This window comes from Doryrhamphus excisus, linkage group LG14, assembly GCF_037039965.1.
Source record: "Doryrhamphus excisus strain RoL-2023G ecotype Guam linkage group LG14, RoL_Dexc_Guam_v1.1, whole genome shotgun sequence".
NCBI classification, from domain to species: domain Eukaryota; kingdom Metazoa; phylum Chordata; class Actinopteri; order Syngnathiformes; family Syngnathidae; genus Doryrhamphus; species Doryrhamphus excisus.
The window spans coordinates 19,263,295-19,284,153 of NC_136370.1; the positions used below are offsets into that span (position 1 = coordinate 19,263,295).

General features: G+C 42.2%; 1 protein-coding gene across 3 annotated transcripts; it reads left to right on the plus strand.

Moving 5' to 3' along the window:
* The first annotated feature begins 120 nt into the window (after positions 1-120).
* Positions 121-20,612, plus strand: mipol1 (mirror-image polydactyly 1). 3 transcript variants are annotated; one of them, XM_058091176.2, is made up of 15 exons: positions 121-313; positions 4,770-4,861; positions 7,591-7,666; positions 9,006-9,038; positions 9,184-9,215; positions 9,310-9,529; positions 10,115-10,226; positions 10,300-10,399; positions 10,539-10,665; positions 13,331-13,370; positions 13,447-13,617; positions 16,059-16,112; positions 17,098-17,189; positions 17,951-18,118; positions 20,231-20,612. In XM_058091176.2, the coding sequence occupies exons 2-15, from the start codon at positions 4,852-4,854 to the stop codon at positions 20,295-20,297; spliced, it is 1,302 nt and encodes a 433-aa protein (XP_057947159.2). In that variant the 5' UTR covers positions 121-313; positions 4,770-4,851; the 3' UTR covers positions 20,298-20,612. The 3 variants fall into 3 exon arrangements, with proteins under 3 accessions (XP_057947159.2, XP_078652152.1, XP_057947160.2); XM_078796026.1 differs by having other exon boundaries at positions 10,118-10,226; XM_058091177.2 differs by lacking the exon at positions 9,006-9,038.
* Positions 20,613-20,859: the final 247 nt, after the last annotated feature.

The following is a 20,859-nucleotide window of genomic DNA, read 5'->3' on the forward strand; positions in this document are numbered from 1 at the left end:
TGAATTTTGGAATTCTTACGATATAAAATATGCAGGATTTCAATTCCACACGAAAATGTTCCCAAAGTATTTCAGAGCGTGGCGCTAGTGCGCCTAAAGGTTTGTTGCTAGCAAATCCAACGAAGAAGAAGAAGCGGAAGTGGAAGTAGCGACAGCAGTAATTCAAGTTAAAGTTTTGTTTCATTTGTCTTTTGTGCTTCTCTGAAAGCTAAAAAAAACGTCTTTGTGCTGCTCCAATCCCTCAAGAAACGTTCTTTTGTTTGTGACGTTGGTCACACATTGTGAGGAATTCTCTTCGTTGCGGTTTCAGTCGGTGAGTTGACTTTCTGACAGTTAGCATACAAGCAGTTCACGTGACACAATTATGTTTGGAGGACGTTAAGAGCGGTATTGTTTTGACCACCAAATTGGGCAGCATATAAAATGCGACTGTGGTTCTTGGTGTAACTTTGAACCGAATTTTGAGCCAATGTGATATGAATTGAAGACGTTTGCCACTCGCGTCTTTGGCTTTTCTGTGCGTTGTAAATAATAAAAGCTGCACGAGCCAGTTAACAAAGTGATGGGATTCGTCTATTCCTATAAAACCGTCCAAAAAAACATCTAAAAACAACGTATTGTTTTATATGCACGCTGTAACCGTGTTGTAACGGGTACATTCATGATAACATGTAATACTTGTTGTATTTTTGCCATATTTTAGTCATTTAAAGCATGGCCGGAAGTCGGGAACATTCACATCCGTCAACAACATAGACAGAGATTTGCTATCACTAATCAGGGGCGTCACTAGGTTCTGAGTACAGGGGGGGCTTATCCCCCTTGGAGATGCACAGGATATGAATTAATGTAGTAAGACATTTAAAAAAGAACAAATAAGGAACAGGAACCGGGATGTATTTTTTCCACTTTAGGACAGATTTAGTAGAGATACTCAGTTGTTTTAGGCCACCATTTAATGTACACAAGTACACACCATTCTGTCCAGTGGGCTGTGATCAATTATGTAATAATCCTTATTATACTATTCATTAGCCTATTATTATTACTATCATCATTCTTCTTCTGATTATTACTACTATTGCTAGTAGCAATAGTAGTAATAATAATAATAATAATAATAGTAATAATAATAATAATAACTACTAGTACTACTACTACTGCTACTACTACTAGTAGTAGTAGGCTAGTATTAGCCTGCTTATTGGCTTCCTTAATAGCCTGCTTTTGCCCTATTATATAAAATTTGTCAGATTTTTTTTGTAAACAACGAAGCCCCCCTAAAATGGGCCTAATGACACCACTGTCACTAATCATGACAGACTAGTTTTACTTTTACTCCACCCCATGCAGCAACTAATTTGTCTGGAAGCTTAGCAGAGCCAGTTAAATCGTGAAACACAAACCCATTCTCATTCGCGGACAAAATAACAGAACAAAACAGTCGCCATGTCCGCTCTGGCTGGGATGCTGACTGATGGGATGGCCGTATCTTTCAGCACAATACTTGTGCTCCTTGTTGAACTGGTAAATTCAGTTCCAACTGCTGACTCAGCAACTCCAGGAGTTTCTGTACCTCTCGGTAGTGGCATGATGCGTTGTGACTGAGGCACGGTGTCACTATGCCAGAAAAGTACTTCTACAATAGTGTCAAAAATAGCTTGATTAATATGTAGGTCACCTTGTGTAGTAAATGGTACGTTGATGGTGTTTTATTATAGAGGGTCTTATAGGTGAACCAGGTGCATCCCGTTACGTACATTGTTAGCTGCCTTGTGCTAACTGTTTTTCCCTCTTTTGAACCCACAGAAAAGGGAAAATACGTGTGTTGGCATTAGGAGTGCGAATGATTTTGGAGAAATTTAAAAAACAAAAGTTCCTTTTAAAAAGTTATGCCTTTTTGAAAATGAATAAGCTGATCAAGTTTCAAATCATGTGAAGTGATGGTGGCTTTACAAAAAAGGCTGTGGACCTTCCGTTATTGCATTACCTTCAACCAATGTAGAAACACAGAGGTGTGTTAGAAGCGCTATTTTCATCTTCTACTTTATACTAACAGTAGCCAACTTGAACATGAAAATGCTCATCGGAGTTGACATTTCTGCATTTAAGTGTTGTTTGCTCACGAGTATTTAAACCCTGCCTGAGTTGTCATCAATAACTTTTGTTTGTCCCGTCCTTGACTGTCTCTGCATAGAGATATCTTCTTTTCATTTTCTCAATCATTTCTTTCACGATTCTTTCACGTATTCTCCATCTGTGAATGGCTTCCCTGTTAGACGTTGTATTTTATCATCTCCGCTTTGTGCCGCCATGTTGCTGGGCACAGAAGAATGTTGGTACGGACGTCCATGACGGATAGTCTAGATCAGGGGTCTCAAACTCAATTTACTTGGGGGCCACTGGAGCTCGGGTCTGCGTGAGACTGGGCCGCATCAGGTTTTCCAGAAAACCCCCCAAAAAAACGCATTTATTAAAAACAGAAAAATGAATAAACTTTGCTTTGGTTCCGATTTTCTACAAGAAAAGCTCTGATAAAACATTCCACTGTTCTCAAATATCTTAGTAGACAAATGATTTTTTTCAGATTAAAATGAACAAAGCATTATTAGAGCCCTGTAGACATGACAAAACACGACTATAGTCACATTTATACTCTTTTTAGTTACAACATATTGCGCAACTGCAGGGTCTTGAGACACATGCTAACTCGCAAACTAGAGAGCTAGCGACCTAAACGGTAGCCTTCAAGTTATTTCCTTTAAACTTAAAGACAAAAACTTACCACTTCCACACGGATAGGGAGGATAACTATTAACAGTTATTTAACCTTTAACATGAACATTAATCAAATGTAATATTTTTTTCTGGGTACATGATACCATACAGCATCCATATCAAAGTTGCGCGGGCCGCACTAACATTAAACTTTCATATCAAGGCGGGGGCCTCAAACTAGTGTCCTGCGGGCCACATTTGGCCCATGGGCCGCGTGTTTGAGACCCCTGATCTACAATATACTTGAATACTTCCAAACGCAGCCAGAGAAAGATGCATTGGAAGGACCCTTTGGCAAATTTGGACAACCTTCGCACACCATGATGACGTCGCAAAGGCACACTGCCAAGGATGCCGGCCCTAAATTGTAGCCCAACATACCTGGAATGGATTGCATGCTGGGACGGTGGGAGGAGTTGTAATAACCTTGCAGTGATGTCACCCTGAAACACAATTTGTTGGCTTGCCTGCTCCGCGATTGGTCAGCTGCTGCGATAGATGGTGTGACCCGCCAGGTTAGCCCCTGTTTGTGTTCTTCTCTTCTCAGATTGTAATGTTTTTGCTCCAAAGTGTGTCATGTGTCAGACGGTACTGCGTCACCCGCTTACCTGTTCTCACTCTGTTCACCAAGGTAACACCAGAAAGACTTTTCTTGTGCCTTGAAAGTAACAAAACAATCTTTGGCGTTTGAAAAAACTTTATTTGTTGAAGCTAATGTCACTAATTAATGTGCAAAGCAGTCGTCAAAAAGCTTGTTAGTACTGATCATCGTACTCGGGAAATTGATCAATAAAATCAGTTTTTTGTTGTTTTTTCTTTAGGATCCATGTCCACTCTGCGAACAAGCCAAAGAGGTTCTGGAGCCGTTCAAACACAAAGTGAATGATCCAAATGATTATCTTAATGATAAATGATAATTGGATCTGACACGGACTCCTCACCGAGGTTGTGTCTGTCAGTTTGTCCTCCAGCAGGTGGACATAAGTCTTCCAGAGAACCGAGTTTGGTGGGACAAGTACAAGTGGGACATTCCTGTCTTCCATCTGAACGGACGACTCGTGATGAAACACCGAGTGGATGTGGAGCTGCTAAACAAACTGCTTGAGAAGCAAAACACAAGAGAATAATTCCGTAGTTGTCTTTTGAAAGTATTATCAGTTGCTAGCTTGATTGACTGGCTGTCATGTGAAGTCTCTTCTTGACGCTCGTTTCATTAAAGGTATTATTTGGTCACCTGATCCTGTGAACTCATCAATATTTCAGCGTACCCACTTAGCCAATCACAGTGAGCGTACAGTTTACCGGTTTCCATGAAGACTCTCGTGTCCATGGCGTCTTGCGGAAAAGTGGCGGATGTTCATCTTGCTGTGCAGAAAGCTAAAAAGAAGATGTGTCATCTCCAGCTGCAGCTGCTCCACCAGTAAGATGAACACGATGAGTCAGCATTTCATTTTCATAGCATAGTAAGACTTGGGGAGAATACTAGGGTCAGAATACTGGGGTGTCCATATCATATGTGGTGCCAATAGGGTTGGGGAATTGATTTTTTTTTTTTTACGGTGCCCATCTCTGGGGCAGATAAAAAAAAAACACTTTCAATTGAAGTTATTGCATACCGTGTGTGCAAATGTTTCTGCATATTGGTAGTATTTCCTCTGTGGTAAAGATCCATTTGTAGGTACTGCAAATCGCCCTTTTTTGTACATTGAAACCCAACTTTTGTGCATTAATGCAGCTTGGGTGCCATGTTTCTGGTGTGATTTGCATCACCTGGACTCATTAAGGGAATTATTGGCAAAAAAAATTAATTGAAACACTGAGAACCAGTTCTCAACAAGAACCAGTTTTGTATTCCCATTGCTGGGTGTGAACAATAAGAGGTGTGTGTTTGTGTATAAAATAAAGCGTCACAGAACATTTCTGCACCATCTAGGCCGCCATGGACGCAAATTGTTCTGTCAGAAAAAGTAATGATATTTTTTCCCCCACAGAAAAAACAATTCGGAGAATCCAGACCAGACCAGTTTGTCAACATGGACGCCAAGCAAGGAGTTCCGAGACTCGCTGGTGGACATGTACAGAGGTAAACAACAACATGTGTGTACAGAGAAATGTGTGTAAAAAATGTCACCACCTTCACTAACTTGAACCTTTATTCTTTGTTCAACATGACAAAGTCATCTAAATGTTTTCAAGACGTGACAAAGGTGTAGTGTGGGATTTTTTCCACTGAGTGGCGCTGTGTCTACGCAGCAACATAATAGCTATTGACATTTTCAGAATAATCTTTTTGACTCAAATACAATATTGTACTATATCTGAATTCGGGGAAAATGTATTTTATGCTGCTGGATTGTAATCACATTGTAAATAGAACAACAAAACTACATATCTACTCAAACTGGGTGTTCATCAGCTAATTGAAAGTTCAAGACCGTAACCTTAAGAAGTCCTAATCACTACTCTGAGCCATAACTTCAACATAGCCACCAACCTGTAATGCTGTCTTCTGGTTATTAGAATGCAGTCGGGATCATGATGAGCCGTTTCCATGGAAACAACTCTTGGATCTCTTGGCCAAAAGATGACAATGCACTTTATTCATTCCTTAATTACTATCGACAATTGAACTGTTTGCAATAAAAGAAGCATTTGACGCCCCCTGCGGGTGATGCTTGTCAATAACAGCGCAGAATGCACGTATTGATCAAAGCGCTCTCACATACACACACACACACAGATAAATGTAATGAAAAGACTGAGAGTGAATGGAGGGGGGGGGCATGTGAAGCTTTTAATCTGCAGACTGGGTGGTCCAACACACACACACACACACACACGCTAGCACATGATACGAGCACAGAGGCTACTTCAGTTGATCAAAAATAGATAAAGCCACCCTTCGCAATAAAACACACAGCAAGTGAGAGTGTGTGTGTGTGTGTGTGTGTGTGTGTGTGTGATCCTGCATGTTGTTTATGTGTGTATGGAATAAGCGTATCTAGTACATGTAATAATTCTATGTATGTTGTAGTTCTCCAAGTCTGTAGCGGACGAGCTCTACCTCCAGCAACAGCAGATATAAGCAGTAACACTAGTTAGTTAGTCTGGTATCGATTATTATCACTACTAAAAATAATCTAGAACAGATGTCATGGCTTTGTTGTTGTCTGCAGCTTTCTTTTCTAAAACGATACCGAATAAAATTCAGGCTGGTATCGGCAATAACGAGCCGATACCGATACATTGTACAAATACACCTAGTGTGTCAGGTAAATGTAAAAAAAAAAAAAAAAGTAGTGTATTTCAAATGGTAGTGTCACTCCTAGCATGAAGAATACAAGACATCAGAGTAATTTATTCATTTTCAACCCTGAAGTATACCTAGGTATACCTAGGTATATGGTGATTAATTCATTGAAATGTGATTAATCTTGTTTTAAAGAATTTAAACACCCTTAGTTTTCAGGCTTGGACAAAATTCACATGGCGGGAAGACTTTTTTTTTAAACTTCACTCATGTGGCTGGAGATGTTTTTGCAATTTGCTCTTAATGTGTGTTTTAGTACACCTCAGTTTGTTAGCATTTTAGTGTTTTCCAAACGAGCATGTGCAGTGTCTAATGAATATATGAAACAGTGTTGTTGATTTGTGATGAATTCTATGTGATTGTCCGAGTTTGTTTTGCCGAACGAGGAGCGACGGCTTAGCATTAGCGTGCGGCACTTTATTGTGTGTGTTCTTCTTCAAGTAATGTCGCCATGGAAATTCACGGCAGCGGCGGCACGGCGGGAAAGATCAGAGCTGGATTGTGTTGGATTTGAGCTGAAGCTTATTTAATCAGCTCGACACTGTCATTAATATTCATGCAGTCAGCTGGAAAACACCGCAAACTTCCTGCGCCGCGCCTGGCGCACAAAATCTATTAATGAAGCTTAAAAAATTAATGGAGTTTAGTTTCTATTTCATGAGGGGGAGGAGGGGGCAGCACCCCTGCCGCCGTTTCTTCCTCCTCATTGGTTAACTGAGATTGGACCCCTGATTGGCCTTTGCGTTTCCCCTTTTTTCCGCACATTTTTCCATCTTTGACAAGACTTCAAAGGAAGTGCGAGGCGTGAAGGCTCATTTAGAAGGATTTAAGCTCGTTATGACTCTGTCTGAAACTGTTCACATTCATGAGAGTCCACAAGAGACCAGAGGACGTATCGGCCAACTTTCAAAGTGACTAAAAAGTCCATAATGCAGCTTCCTGCTTAACACCAAAGTCACAACCTGGACCAGACAGGGTGAGACACAAGACTAGGATCGGACACAAGATCAAAGACCAAAGAAAGACCTGTTCGAATCATGACTTAGACCAGACTATAGACCACTGCAAGCCACAATCGTTGTAATATATAAATAACAAGAATACTATTACCACTACTAATGCCTACTGAAGTACAGAGCTTATTGGGGGACGAGCTGTCATGGCGTCAACGAAGCCAACAATTGATATTTGTTGGGCTGATCTACTAAAACGTCTCAGATGCCTGTGAAAATTCTCATTCATCCAGGGCATCGAACTGGCATTCAAACTCATCACAACCGGACTGTTCAGGTTCTAAAAGCCGTTTCTCCTAGAGCAGTCCCATGCGTGTGTCTCGCCGTTTCGTTCAACAGGAACTGATGAAGCCAGCTCGGATGAGGGGCCAAACATCTTCTAAGACAATCTGAACAGCCCAGTTGTGATGGATCCAATGCCCTGGGAATATATTTATCAGGGAATATCAGATATTTCCAGAAAACCTTTTTCATCTTCAATCTTTGCAGATAACCCTCAAGTGAACCAAGAGCTTCGACAGCGACTTCCTTCACCTGGCCAGCAAAAACTGAGCCCCACTTACAGGTAATGACATGATCTGCAGTGCCCCCTGAAAGAGGCATGGTGTATTATGGCCTTGCAGTTCCAGATGAGATATCTGAAGCCAGCAAAGCTCATACCTCAAAAACCTGTTGGGACACTCAATTGAAGGTACCACTGGTTATGATGGTTGCACACATCTAAGGGGAGAGTTTAGCTTGTGAAGTCCCCAAATCAGAATGTTTCCCCCTCCGAGTCTGCCTGTAGGGAGGCCTGACTTTGCCATTTCTCTGTCTTCAAACACGTCCTGTCCACTTCATGCCAAAGAGCTCAATTTTCGGTGTCTTGTGACCACATCTCATTCTCATCCCAAGTCAATCAGGCGTTTCCATGTCAATATTTTATGGTATAACAATACTGGTATGAACAGAGTGAGCCCTTGTGTCAGTCATGCAGTCTCTTTGTCTCAGTGGGTGGAGGTCACACCAGTAACATGCACACAGTGAAGATGAGTGGAACTTAGTAGGAATTAGCAGATTGCGATATTTTCTGACATGTAGTGTTAAAATTTTGTCGTGTCTCATAGACCCAATTTTGTGTATGGTGTACACCTCTAGTGTAGACAGGTATATTGTAGATCGGGGGTCTCAAACACGCGGCCCGCGGGCCAAATGTGGCCCACAGGACACTAATTTGAGGCCCCCGCCTTGATATGAAAGTTTAATGTTAGTGCGGCCCGCGCAAGTTTGATATGGATGCTGTATGGTATCATGTACCCAGAAAAAATTATTACGTTTGATTCATGTTCATGTAAAAGGTTAAATAACTGTTAATAGTTATCCTCCCTATCCGTGTAGAAGTGGTAAGTTTTTGGCTATTTAAGTTTAAAGGAAATAACTTGAAGGCTACCGTTTAGGTCGCTAGCTCTCTAGTTTGCGAGTTAGCATGTGTCTCAACTCTGCAGTTGCGCAATATGTTGTAAATAAAAAGAGTATAAATGTGACTATAGTCGTGTTTTGTCATGTCTACAGGGCTCTAATAATGCTTTGTTCATTTTAATCTGAAAAAAATCATTTGTCTACCCACCAACTATATGTGGTTTCTTAAGTTTTTATTATTTTTATAATTTTATTAATTATTTATTATTATTATAATTATTATATTTATTTATTATGGATTGATTTTCTTAATTCTTGATTCGTTTATTTATTTTTCATCTTATTTTGTGCAGAAAAATAAAAATTAAGATATTTGAGAACAGTGGAATGTTTTATCAGAGCTTTTATTGTAGAAAATCGGAACCAAAGCACTGAAAAAGTTTGTATATTTTTCTGTTTTTAATAAATGCGTTTGGTTTTTTTTTGGAAAACCTGATGCGGCCCAGCCTTGCCCAGACCCTAGCTCCAGTGGCCCCCAGGTAAATTGAGTTTGAGACCCCTGTTGTAGATGCATAGTGTGCCTGAATGAGCTGAACAGTTAAATAGAGCTTGCGCCCTCTGGTGTAAAATATGTAACAGGACTGTTTGCTAAAAATGTGTCGATTTTTTTCTCATTCCTCGCAGATCCAGTCCAGAGCCAGCTGAACGGCCTGCAGGTAAGCAGGTTTCTTGCAGACCTTCTCAGAGTCCTTGTGAGCTGCTTCTCTTTTGTCAACCAGTACCCCCGTCTTGGTCTTGTTCAATCCCCAGTCCTCCAGGTTCTCCCAAGCTCTCCGCATTCCAGCTGCCCCCCGCTTCCGTCACACAGTGGGGCAGTTTGTCAGGTGCCCTCCAGAACCTCAGGAGGTGTCCGAGACGTGGAGGCAGACCTTTTACCCAATACACGCTCTCCTCTGTGGTCTGAGATGTGGGATGGAGGTGGACAGTCTGCTGCCTCTGCAGGTCCATCACCGAGTGGACTCGTCAGCAGGTGAGCTGAACGAATGTGGAATTGAGTCAGCAAACATAAAGAAATACATTGAAACATTTCTAAGGACACAACAGCTGTCATTAAGTCAACTTTAATTTTGGACCCTGTAAGCGTTATTGAAAAGCTGATTGCACATTTGATTAAACTTCATCTTTCTTTGTCTTTTTGACAAAAACATCAATGTGAGTATTAAATTGAGATTTTTATGAGAGACCGAAATAGGAAAGGAAAAGTTGATTAGAAGGACTTGATATTAGAAACAGTCAATTAACATATATTATTTACCCGCTTTATTACGCTAAGAAGAAGTGTGACCTTTAAGGTGATATGAGAGAAATTCTGCAGCTTCTTATTAAAGAGCCTGCCTCCATCCCATCACCTCACATCATCTCAGGCCGCGAGCCACCCCCAAAACAACTGACCTGACAGCATCCAGATCAAGTGGTGGCAGGGTGCAAACACGACTCTAGCAGGGCCCAAACAGGGCACTACCTGAGACCGAGTGGTCCATGATGGACAAACCTGAAACATGTCTTCGTTCTGTCCACGTGGACCTAACTAGCCTAATCCTGTTGTTTCCTCCAGCAGCCATCAAGACGCCACAGCGGCTTCTGACCAGGCTCCACCTCTGGACAGAGACAAGAAGGTGGCGCTGTTACTCAGGGAGCTGGATGCACTGAGAGACACCAACAAGAAGGTTGGAAAGGCCACCACTGAAACCCCCCCCATACCACCACCACGGTACATGAACACCGGACTCTTTGTTCCAGCTGCTTGACCAGCTGAGCCTAAAGGAGGAGGAGCTACAGAGGAGGGAGGTGGAGCTGAAAGCGGAGCAGAAGGAAGCCAAAGCCTGGGAAAGACCTTCAGGTGAGGACCAGAAGAATCATTTCTTCATGGGGACAGGTCTTAATCCACACATGCATACACACACAATATGTACTGTAAGTGTCATTGCTAATAAAACACTTCAAACATCTATAAATGTCAAAATGTCCTCACTTGTCAGAGTTGCTGGACCAGCTGTTATGTGCTCACAAGGACAGAGACGAGGCACTGATGTCTCGAGTATTGCTGGCCAATCAGGAGCGAGATGAAGCTTTACATTGTGTCACTCAACTGCAGCAAGCTGCTAGGTAACACGCACACACACGCACACGCACACGCATTAGCGTCTTCAAACGTGCTAACATCTTTTTGTTCGATGGCTCAGTATTTTACATTCTATATTTTATATCGAAGGGCTGCACCGAGTTCAATTCCACCCTGGGCCATCTCTGTGTGGAGTATGCATGTTCTCCCCGTGCATGCGTGGGTTTTCTCCGGGTACTCCGGTTTCCTCCCGCATTCCAAAAACATGCTAGGTTAATTAGCCACTCCAAATTCTACCGCTTTTCCTCACAAGGGTCGCGGGGGGTGCTGGAGCCTATCCCAGCTGTCTTGGGGCGAGAGGCGGGGTACACCCTGGACTGGTGGCCAGCCAATCACAGGGCACATATAGACAAACAACCATTCACACTCACATTCATACCTACGGACAATTTGGCGTCACCAATTAACCTAGCATGTTTTTGGAATGTGGGAGGAAACCGGAGTACCCGGAGAAAACCCACGCATGCACGGGGAGAACATGCAAACTCCACACAGAGATGGCCGAGGGTGGAATCGAACTCTGGTCTCCAAGCTGTGAGGTCTGCGCGCTAACCACTCAACCACCGTGCCGCCCGTCTTAACCTTCAGTCCATTATAATTCTTAAAGAGTGCAAATACCTCCTCAAAAGTGGCCAAAATGTGTCAATAGCGTCAATAGAACTATTTGTCACATGGGTGCAATGAAAAGCGTAACGTCAACAATGCCATCCTAAAATTGTCATCCTGTGCAACATTTCAACGTAAACAAGTTACAAAGCCCCTATTGGTCTGACTGGTCAAGTTTTGCATCCTTCCTGTAAAATCCAAAAATATTCCAAACTTTTTTTTTAGCTGTGTTGAAATGTATGGCGGTGACTAGCTAGCTAACACGCCTGTCACTCTTTACATTCATTCTCCTCTTCAGTCATGGTAAGCTATGGAGCATGCGCGGCAGTCCGTTTCCCGGCAGCCCAGGTTCTCGCGTTGTTCAAAAGACCTTCTGCTTCTCTTGCAGTACCCGGTGCATGTCTCCACAATCCATTTAAAGATGTATGTCGCATTCTTATCAGCAGGAGGCTGTTCCCGGTGCAGACGTTGCCTTGTCAAACCAGATATCCGATCGCATTGGTTAAACCTAGTAGACCGTGGATGAAATCAGTAACAGTTAAATGTTTGTGATTGGTCCGTGTAAAAACTATTTAAGACAATAACATTTCACTTGTTGGCTTGTGGAAAGTAAACCTTCAGTTCTTGATCAAAAGCTGAGAAAAAGAGCTCTCGTCAGCCGAGGAGCTGCCAAATACACACGCAAATCTAATTAGAGATTAAACCCCCCCAAAACTACACACACACAAAATTCCCCCCAGTCCAGGATGAAGGGTGATTGATATGGCGGTCACAATCCTTTTTATGAGGGAGCGAATATGGACGATCATGTTCCATCTGTCAGGGCTGTGTGCGCGCATGTGTGTGTGTGTGTGTGTGTGTGTGTGTGTGTGTGTGTGTGTGAGACTGCGTTCAAATTGTGAATGTGTACATGATGTGTTAACGTCGGTGTGCTATACATTGATGTTGGCGTGCGTCTGTTGTTGTGAAAGTGATTATTCTGGGATGTCGATTGTCTATTAAAAGGATTTCTATGAAATTCTTACTCAACAATTCAACGTTCAACCATAGAAAGTATTCCAAAATGAGGATTTAATTGTTGCTCAGACCCCTAATCTGAGTAATGGCACTGGCTGGCACCATTGTGCCTGCGTGTCTGTGTGTGCATGAGTGTGAAGTACGCCACCGCGACGTGAGGCGAGCTGCCGAGCTGTAAGCGTGGTGTTAGAGGAGCTTTATTGGAGACGGCTGGTCTTTCATTACCTGCTGTTCCCCGCAGAGCGGCGCCGCATCGGCCATCTTATTACAGTTTATTACAGCAAAACAGCAGCAGGCTCAATGAAGAACTTCCCTGGAGAAGAAGAACAGATCACAGTTTTAGCGCCTTTCACCACTAGAACTACCAAAAGCTAACAACAACCAATAAGAACCTACTAGAACTTGTGTGCACCACAAAGCAACAAACAAGAACCTGTATGAACCAGCACGGAACAAACAAACCACAAGAACCTGTATGAACAACCAAGAGATAAAGAAGAACCTGTATGAACCACCAAGAAACAACCAACCAACAAAAACGTGCGAGAACCACCAAGAACCAACATGTGTGAACCATCATGAAACAAACAAGAACCAAAAACGCATTTCGCGAACCAACAAGAACCCGTGTGAACCACCGAGGAACAAGAACCAAGTATTAACCACCATGAAACATGCAAGAACCAACATGCATATCGGTGCCACCGCAAATAGATTTGGTTTTACCTGTTTGCCCTCGCTCATAAACACATTATAACATTATACCTAGTTTGACCGAGAATAAGAACATGTAGCAGGAAGGATCGGTGTAACCAATCTCTAAATGAAGAGACTTTTAGAGACTGTGGCTGTGGGCCCCTCCTCCAGCTAAACATATTTGTGTTGCTTGTTATGTTGTTTAGTCACTTCTGCAAATGGGAATTGAGCGGAACCCCAACCCAGCATCGCCATATGTAGATTTAGTACTGTGGGAGAAACTGCATATATTGTACTGTAGAAAATTGATGTAAATATGTGTGTGTTTAGAAGTGAGTCCGACACGATGGCGTTAGAAGACTGTGACCTGGTAAGTCATTTTTTTTTAAATTGTCTACCATGTTTAGGGACGGATGAGTAACTTTTTGTTTTGTTTTGTTTTTCAGGAAGTCGAGGAACTCCTCCAGCGTGTTTGTGACTCTGCCTCCGTGCAGGAGGTCACACGCTTTGGCTCCGCCCTGGTTCAACGTCTGCGGCAGGCAACGCAAAGACGTCATGACATCACAAGTCAGGAGATGAAGGCCGTGATGGACGAGAGAGACAGGTCGCTCGCCAAGGTGACTCTCCCTTCACATTCTCTCTCTCTCTCTCTCTCTCTCTCTCTACATGATGGTGTTCTATCTCGCCCAACAACTCGTTAGATGCAATATTTGCATTGTGCATGCATGCAATTTAAAAGAACACAAATGGTTAACTAAAAAGCACATCGTAAAAAAGCTTCATGAAGAGGCAGATAGAAGTGTATTATTATTAATAACAGTCAAGTTGAGGAGCAGTGGGTGGTTAGATTAGCAGGGTTGTTAAACTCACTCACACGGGGGGGGGCGAATCCCAAAGCCCACTTAAAATTGTCCGTGCGATGAGGGACTTTTTTTGGAGTGGTGGCACATTTTCAATAAAATTATTGTTGATCGACCTCTGATATCTGATATAAGATCCATACAGAGAATTCAAGATGAGTGACAGTGGCCCCTTTTTAGCTTGTCTTGAAATATGGGATGAAAACCCATATTATTCCAAGGTTTGGAGAAAATATTGAGATTTATTTAGCGCTATTTTGGCATGCTTTTCCACAGCCTAATTTTTTATATTTTGTTTTTACTTGCACATCCCGAGCTGAGTCGAGGAAAGATACCCACAATAGCTGATGGTAGAAGCATCCTCCTGTAATACACATTCAATCCCGAACTTCCTCCCTTTGAAATATGCTGAACATAATACCAAATAGCATTTTTTGGACTTCCTTGAGTGTTACAGCAAAAGCCTCCCACACAACGAGTAGGCATAATATCTAAAAACAACAACAGAAAAATCAAGTGAAAAATGTATCATTGTTTTCTATGCATACTTACCAAGAAGAAGCATTCTCAAAATGAAAACTCTTCCTTCTTCTTCTCCTGTCTCTGATTGTTTTTCAATGGCAACAAGTCTAAAAAAAAAGGGTAAATATCTCAGCAATCGAACACAGATCTAACACAGGAGATATTTTGCACTGCAAAAATAACAACATATACTTTGGTGACATGAGCACTTTAAGTCAATAATTCATGTTGTGTTGTTAAGGTTTAAAAACATTTCTTAAGATCCAAAAAGCTATTTTGCTATAAAAGCAGGGTTGTCCAAAGCGTAAATATATACGTATATATCTATAAATATTACGGGTGCAACAATACATGTATCTGTGTCGAACGGTTCGATACAGGGTTCACTGTTCGGTACGCATGTGTATCGAACAACAGGAAACACAGGAGCAGACTTCCGGTTGCCTGCTAGCTCTCACCACAGTGATTGAAACTACCGCACCGATTCCAATTCCAGTATATTGCGCAGCCCAGCGAACTGTGCCATTCAAAAGCATATCAAGTTAACTGCTAATTTAGCAGAGCTACAAACACAGTTGCCGTGATGCATTTAATGGCCGTATTTTAAAAACGTTCCTTTTGTAGAAGTTTATAGTACAGCCGAACATGTTGCTAAAAGACGTAGAGTTAAGATAACATTTTGTTTGTTAGTTTGTCCTACTTTATGGGGCTTTTAGAGTACATTTTCGATACCCGCCCAACTGGCAATGTAGTTTGGAATGGGGTTTGGAACCCCATTGAGTTGAATTCAATTGTTGCGTGACAAGATTGAATAGAAACGTTTTATATATTATATTATATTATATTATATTATATTATATTATATTATATTATATTATATTATATTATATTATATTATATTATATTATATTATATTATATTATATTATATTATATTATATTATATTATATTATATTATATTATATTATATTATATTATATTATATTATATTATATATAGTGTATCTTTGCACCTCTAATAAATATTTGTAATCCACCTTTCCTCCATCTTTGCCTGTCCTCGCTCGCCTTCCACTACCGCTCCATTAACCCGGCCGGCGGCATCCAACTCAGCCGCTCGCACGCCGCTAAGTCCTGCTAGTGTCAGCCATCTTTTAACACCCGCCCCTCTGCATTAACACCACCCCTCCACAGTAAAACCTTAATTCCGCCTTTGCGCCTCAAATATGTTTCAATGCGAGCGTAATCCCCGCCGGAGAAGAAGAGAGAGAACACTCCATGCTGGAGGATTCCTCTCCTCCCCCCCGCTGCTTGCCATCCCTTGCTCCCTCTCCTCATCTCTCAGGGATTATCTGCCCGCCGCTGCCGGGACTTGTGGGAAATATTAGAAAAGAGGGGGAGGCCTGCCTTTATTGAGTTAATATCAGGTCATTACAAGCTTATTAAATGTGTGCTGCTGCAGGTTGCTAGTTCAATTCCCACCAATAAGTTCATAACCTTCCTGTTATTGATGACAATGACATTACTGTATGTTTATTCAGGTAATATCAGGTCATTACAAGCTTATTAAGTCTGTGCTGCTGCAGGTTGCTGGTTCCACTCCCGCCAATACATTCATGACCTTCCTGTCGATGAAGATGATGTTAACGTGTGTTTGTGTCAACTTTGTGTCTGCAGTGTAGACGACTGGAACAGGAAGTGATGCAGGAGAGACAGCAGAGGGCGAGCAAGGTACACACATGATGATGATGATGATGATGTGGTCTTCATTATTAGCTTTTTTTTTAGTTATGTGCATTTAGGCTCCGTCTGTTTCCTGCTGCTGAAATGTGACATTTTGTTATTAATGTAGCGCTCCAAGTCCCTTAATGAGAGTCGGGGGGGAGGGGGCGGGGATTAGTGCCTGGAGACGGTTTTAATTTAACAGCTGACGTTGAGTCCAAATGCTGACACGGGCCGCGGCTTGAAGCCCAATGCGCCATATCGAGCTCGAGTCGAGATGCTTTGTTGACGCCATTGTTTGTGGTGTAACTCCTCGCCGCACACGCTCCTCACCGCACGCACACACACTCACCTCCCGCAACCTTAACTCGTTATGTTAAAGGTCGGCTGGCTTGCATGCTTTCAGATGACCTCATTTGCATATTACTGCCATTAACGTGCGGGGACTCGTTTGAAGCCACTGGTCTGACTCTGCTGGATAAAACACACACTGACCCTTCTTTCCTTCCTCTTCATGAGGGCTCATTAGCATAGCGTCCCCACTGGACGCCACCTGCACACTTCCTGTCCTGAGTGACACCATGGCCCCCTCAGCGAAGGAACGGAACCGATGTCCAGGATGGAAACATGAAATATTTGCTTATTAAACGAGGCGAGAAACCAGGAAACTAGGCACTAGGGAACAGGAGGGTCGAGGTGAGGGAACAGGAAACTAGTGGCTAGTAATTGAGGAAAAGGCGTTCTGTTGTGAAGTGTTGCTGAATGAATTGTGCTGATGTTTAAAAAGCGTCGTTCGGGATGTAAAAGTCAAGTTGACGCATATGTAATGAGACGCTTAATGAAGCCCGTTATTGAATGAAGATCAAGATGTTGATCTCCTCTTAATCAACGTTAAATTGTTTTGAGCACGGTGGCTCTGCAAGACGAGGACGTTTGCTCAGAAGTTAACACATGAACTCTTAAAAGTTGCTTGTTTGGTTTTTCGTCCAATCAGGACAAGCTGATCAAACTTCATAAAGAGCGAGACGCGGCCATGGTGGACAAGAAGCGACTGGAGGGCGAGCACGCGCTACAAGTCAATACCAGGTCAGACTGTCGTCATGTGACACTTAATGGGCGGTGTACAGTTTGGATAATGGATTAACCCGATCATGTCAACAAAAAAATTTGAACTGTACAAATTGGGCCTAAATAGCACTTTTTCTCACCTGTGTCATGTGACTCTCACATTCTCATAATGGTCACTAGACGTTCAACATGGCAGTTCCATGTTGTTCCATGCAGATTTCCTGATCAAATACAGGGAGAAAACCTAAGGTGAGGCCATCGTGAACACGGCTTCCGGGCTTAGTGCGTAAGCCCCGCCTACCATCTCAGTTGGATCACATTGTGTTTGTCAACACTGTAATGTTTTTTACATCACATGACGGTCCACTGCCAGTTTAATGTATTTTAATGCAAGTCCGCCATCATTATTCTTGATAATCAGACAATAAGAAACATTTTTTGTTAGAAGAAAGTCAAATGGATTCAATATATTTTAATGCTCCGCTTAACGAATGAATTAATTTTGATACCAAAATGGAGGATTATATACGCAAACTCACCAGGAACTTTTACAACAAAGTATCAAAACTTTTCCTGGACACATCAAGGCGGCATGTAGATAACATTTTCGATAACATTTGGATTTTCCACCCGGCCGTGGAAGGGATTGACAAAAATGTGCGCTCGATCAATATATTATCAATCCATTATCAATACAAAACATCAAGGTTTTGGTTTTTTTTTTGATGATCACGTCACCTGTGTGGGGCAGAGTCCAAAATAAAGATGTCTTCTTTCAGCGCTGTGCAACTTGTCAAGTCTCCGCCCCCAGTCCCCGCTGATGGCCCTCAGGAGGCTCCACCCCTGCTGGCTCAGCTGCAGCAGCTAGCAAATGACAAGCAGAGCTTGGAGGCGGAGCTTGTGCGTTGCCAGGAGGCGGAACGAGAGGCCAGCGAGAGAGTGTGCAGGTAGTGTGTGTAGATAGTATAGCTGTTTCTATATATACCCATATATGTGTATATATATCACACACACACACACACACGAGGGTGGTCAAAGTTAAAGCATTAACCCAAGTTTCCTTTAATAGCACTATTTTTTTGACATGCAATGAATGTGCGCACAGGGGATGTGGAGCCACAAGCGGGAGGAAAGAGTATTTTAAACAGTAGGTGTAGTTTCAAAGCCCTGGCAGATGGCTCTTGCAACAAGACCAAACTTATTTGCATCTACTGTCGCTGTGAAAAGATGGAACGCCGCTGCTATTTTTGTTATTTATACAGCGCTACCTTGTCATATGAGCGTCCCAAATAAGTGTTTCTTTTCTATGCGAGCAGGCGTAATCGAGGACAGCTATGTGGGGACTTGTGTCAATGTCACCATGGCTGAAGTAGCATCAGCATCCCACTAGCTCAGGGGTGGGAATAATAGCAATCTGCTATTATTATTTATTATTTTATATTTATATTTAAATATTTTTAAAATAATACAATATTATAATAATTACAATAAAATTAAAATAATTATTATTATATTATTATTATGTAAAATATGCAAATATAACAATAATATTATATATAATTAATATAATAATTAGCATTAATATAATAATTATAATAATCTAATAATAATAATAATAATAATAATGATGATTATTATTATTATTATTATGTGCTTGTGTCCCTTTTTTCAGGAACACAACAGACCATGTCAAAAAACGAAATTGATAAAAGCATCAAAAGGTTGGCTCAGGCCATGATGCCAGGTTGTATGTTGAGTTTAAATGAAATACTTTGGAAAGATTGGGCGGGCCGTATTCAAACACTTGGCGGGACGGATGTGGCCCCCGGGCCGTAGTTTGCCCACCCCTGCACTAGCTAGTCACCGGGAAAGATTTTCAACACATCAGCAAAAAATACGTACATTATAGCGATGCAATTGATCTTATTTATTACATAGTGTGTGAAATGATGACAGGAAAAAAACATCAAATTAAAAGCACGAAATGAATACAGACCCGCCATCCACCAGCATGAGCCTGGCCTTTGACACTCAATAAGTTCATCAAATCTGACCTTTATGTATTCCCACATAGTATCAGCATTTGGGAGCAAATAATTTAAAGAAAAAAAGGGGAATAGTACACGTTAGTAGTTAGAGGGGGCATTCAAAGGCCGGCAAACAAAGTCCCCACTCGTATTAAACATGCAAAAACTGTGTGATTTCTAACTGTATATACATTCATATTACATTTGTATTATATATTTATATTTTTTAATTCTGACCCTTTCCTGCCGCCTGGTTTTGGACCCCTTCTTCCACTTTTCATAGAATTAGCTTCTTTATTTCACAATGTAACGTTAATGTTTAAATCAGCAAATGTAATTGTTAATCGTTACTTAACCGGAGTATCTAGATGGGTATCGAATCATTTACCACGCTACTTATTATAGATAAAAACGTCTTTCTATCTGCGATTAATTTTGAGTTAACTATGGAGGAAATGCGATGATTGCGATTAAATATGCATGGTTGCCGCACAGATGTTAGCGCTAGCCTTAATCAGTAAAAGAATGATGCGAGTCGTCACGGTGAAGGTCAACCAGGTGTGCCCGGCGTTAAAAGTGTGACATCATTGATATTCCTCAGACGTCGGCTTTGTCAGAGGAAGCTAATCCGTCTGACGGCGGCGCCGCCTAACGCGACTTGTTGCACGGCCGCTTCCTGTCTCATCAGCCTGAAGATGAAGGGATGAGATTCCTGATGAAAACAGATTAAGTCGTCCGTCCTCCCGGCCTCAAACCTGCGGCTTTCTGCTCTAATTTGGCTGCCAGTGGGGGGGCGGGGGTGTCGGCTGCGAAAGGACTGAGTTGGTGAATGGAGACGAGTGTTTGCTCGGGGGGGCGGGAGTCGGTGTGGGGGGCGAGGGGGATCTTATCTTATTAGAAGTTTAAATTTGACTCCGAAGTTGTGAAGTGACTTTCTCACCTCCCATACGTGCACGGATACGACGTAGATCAATACTGATGATCAGCTGGTGCGGCTTTAGCGGCACGCTCATGAAATGAATTATGTTTCAGGTTGGAGCGTCTCGTGGAGGTTTTGAGGAAAAAAGTTGGAACGGGAAGTCTGCGAGCTGTCGTCTGATTGGTTGGTGTTTTTCTACGTTTCCTGATCGATTGAATGATGTCATCTTTTGTCACATGTGACAGCAAATATTGTTGATTATTGTCTTCGTTTGGATTGGAACCTTTCTTTTATTTGGTGACAAAGCTTCACATTAAATCTTTGTCGACTTAGTGCGCGTACGTCGTCCCTCCACGTGTCCGTTTTGTCCACGTTCTTGTCCTCAGGGGTCCCGCGCTCTCTCCGTCCTTTTGTAATACTTCAACTAAACGCACAACAAGACTTTTTCACCTCACTTTCACTTTTGTTGGCAACCTTCTGATAAAATGAATTTCTAACGTTTGAAAGTTCCATTTTTGGACCCCCCCCCCCCCCAAAACCACCACCACCACCCTTGTGGTCACCATGGCAACAGTGGACCACTCACCGTCAACTTGGGTGTCCCGCTCTTAATCCCGCAGCTGCTAATCTTCTTGTTGGGAAGAAAGACAACGTTTGTTCATCTGGGTTTCTCACCACCTGTGATTGACGGACGCCAACTTAGTCGGACGGAACCGTCCAACTAATCTGGGTGCTGCTTGTG

Coding starts and splice junctions, on each gene's coding strand:
- mipol1 (XM_058091176.2), top strand. Junction 7,667..9,005: donor AAACTGAGCCCCACTTACAG/GTAATGACATGA, acceptor GATGCGGCCCAG/CCTTGCCCAGACCCTAGCTC. Junction 13,371..13,446: donor CGTTAGAAGACTGTGACCTG/GTAAGTCATTTT, acceptor TTTGTTTTTCAG/GAAGTCGAGGAACTCCTCCA.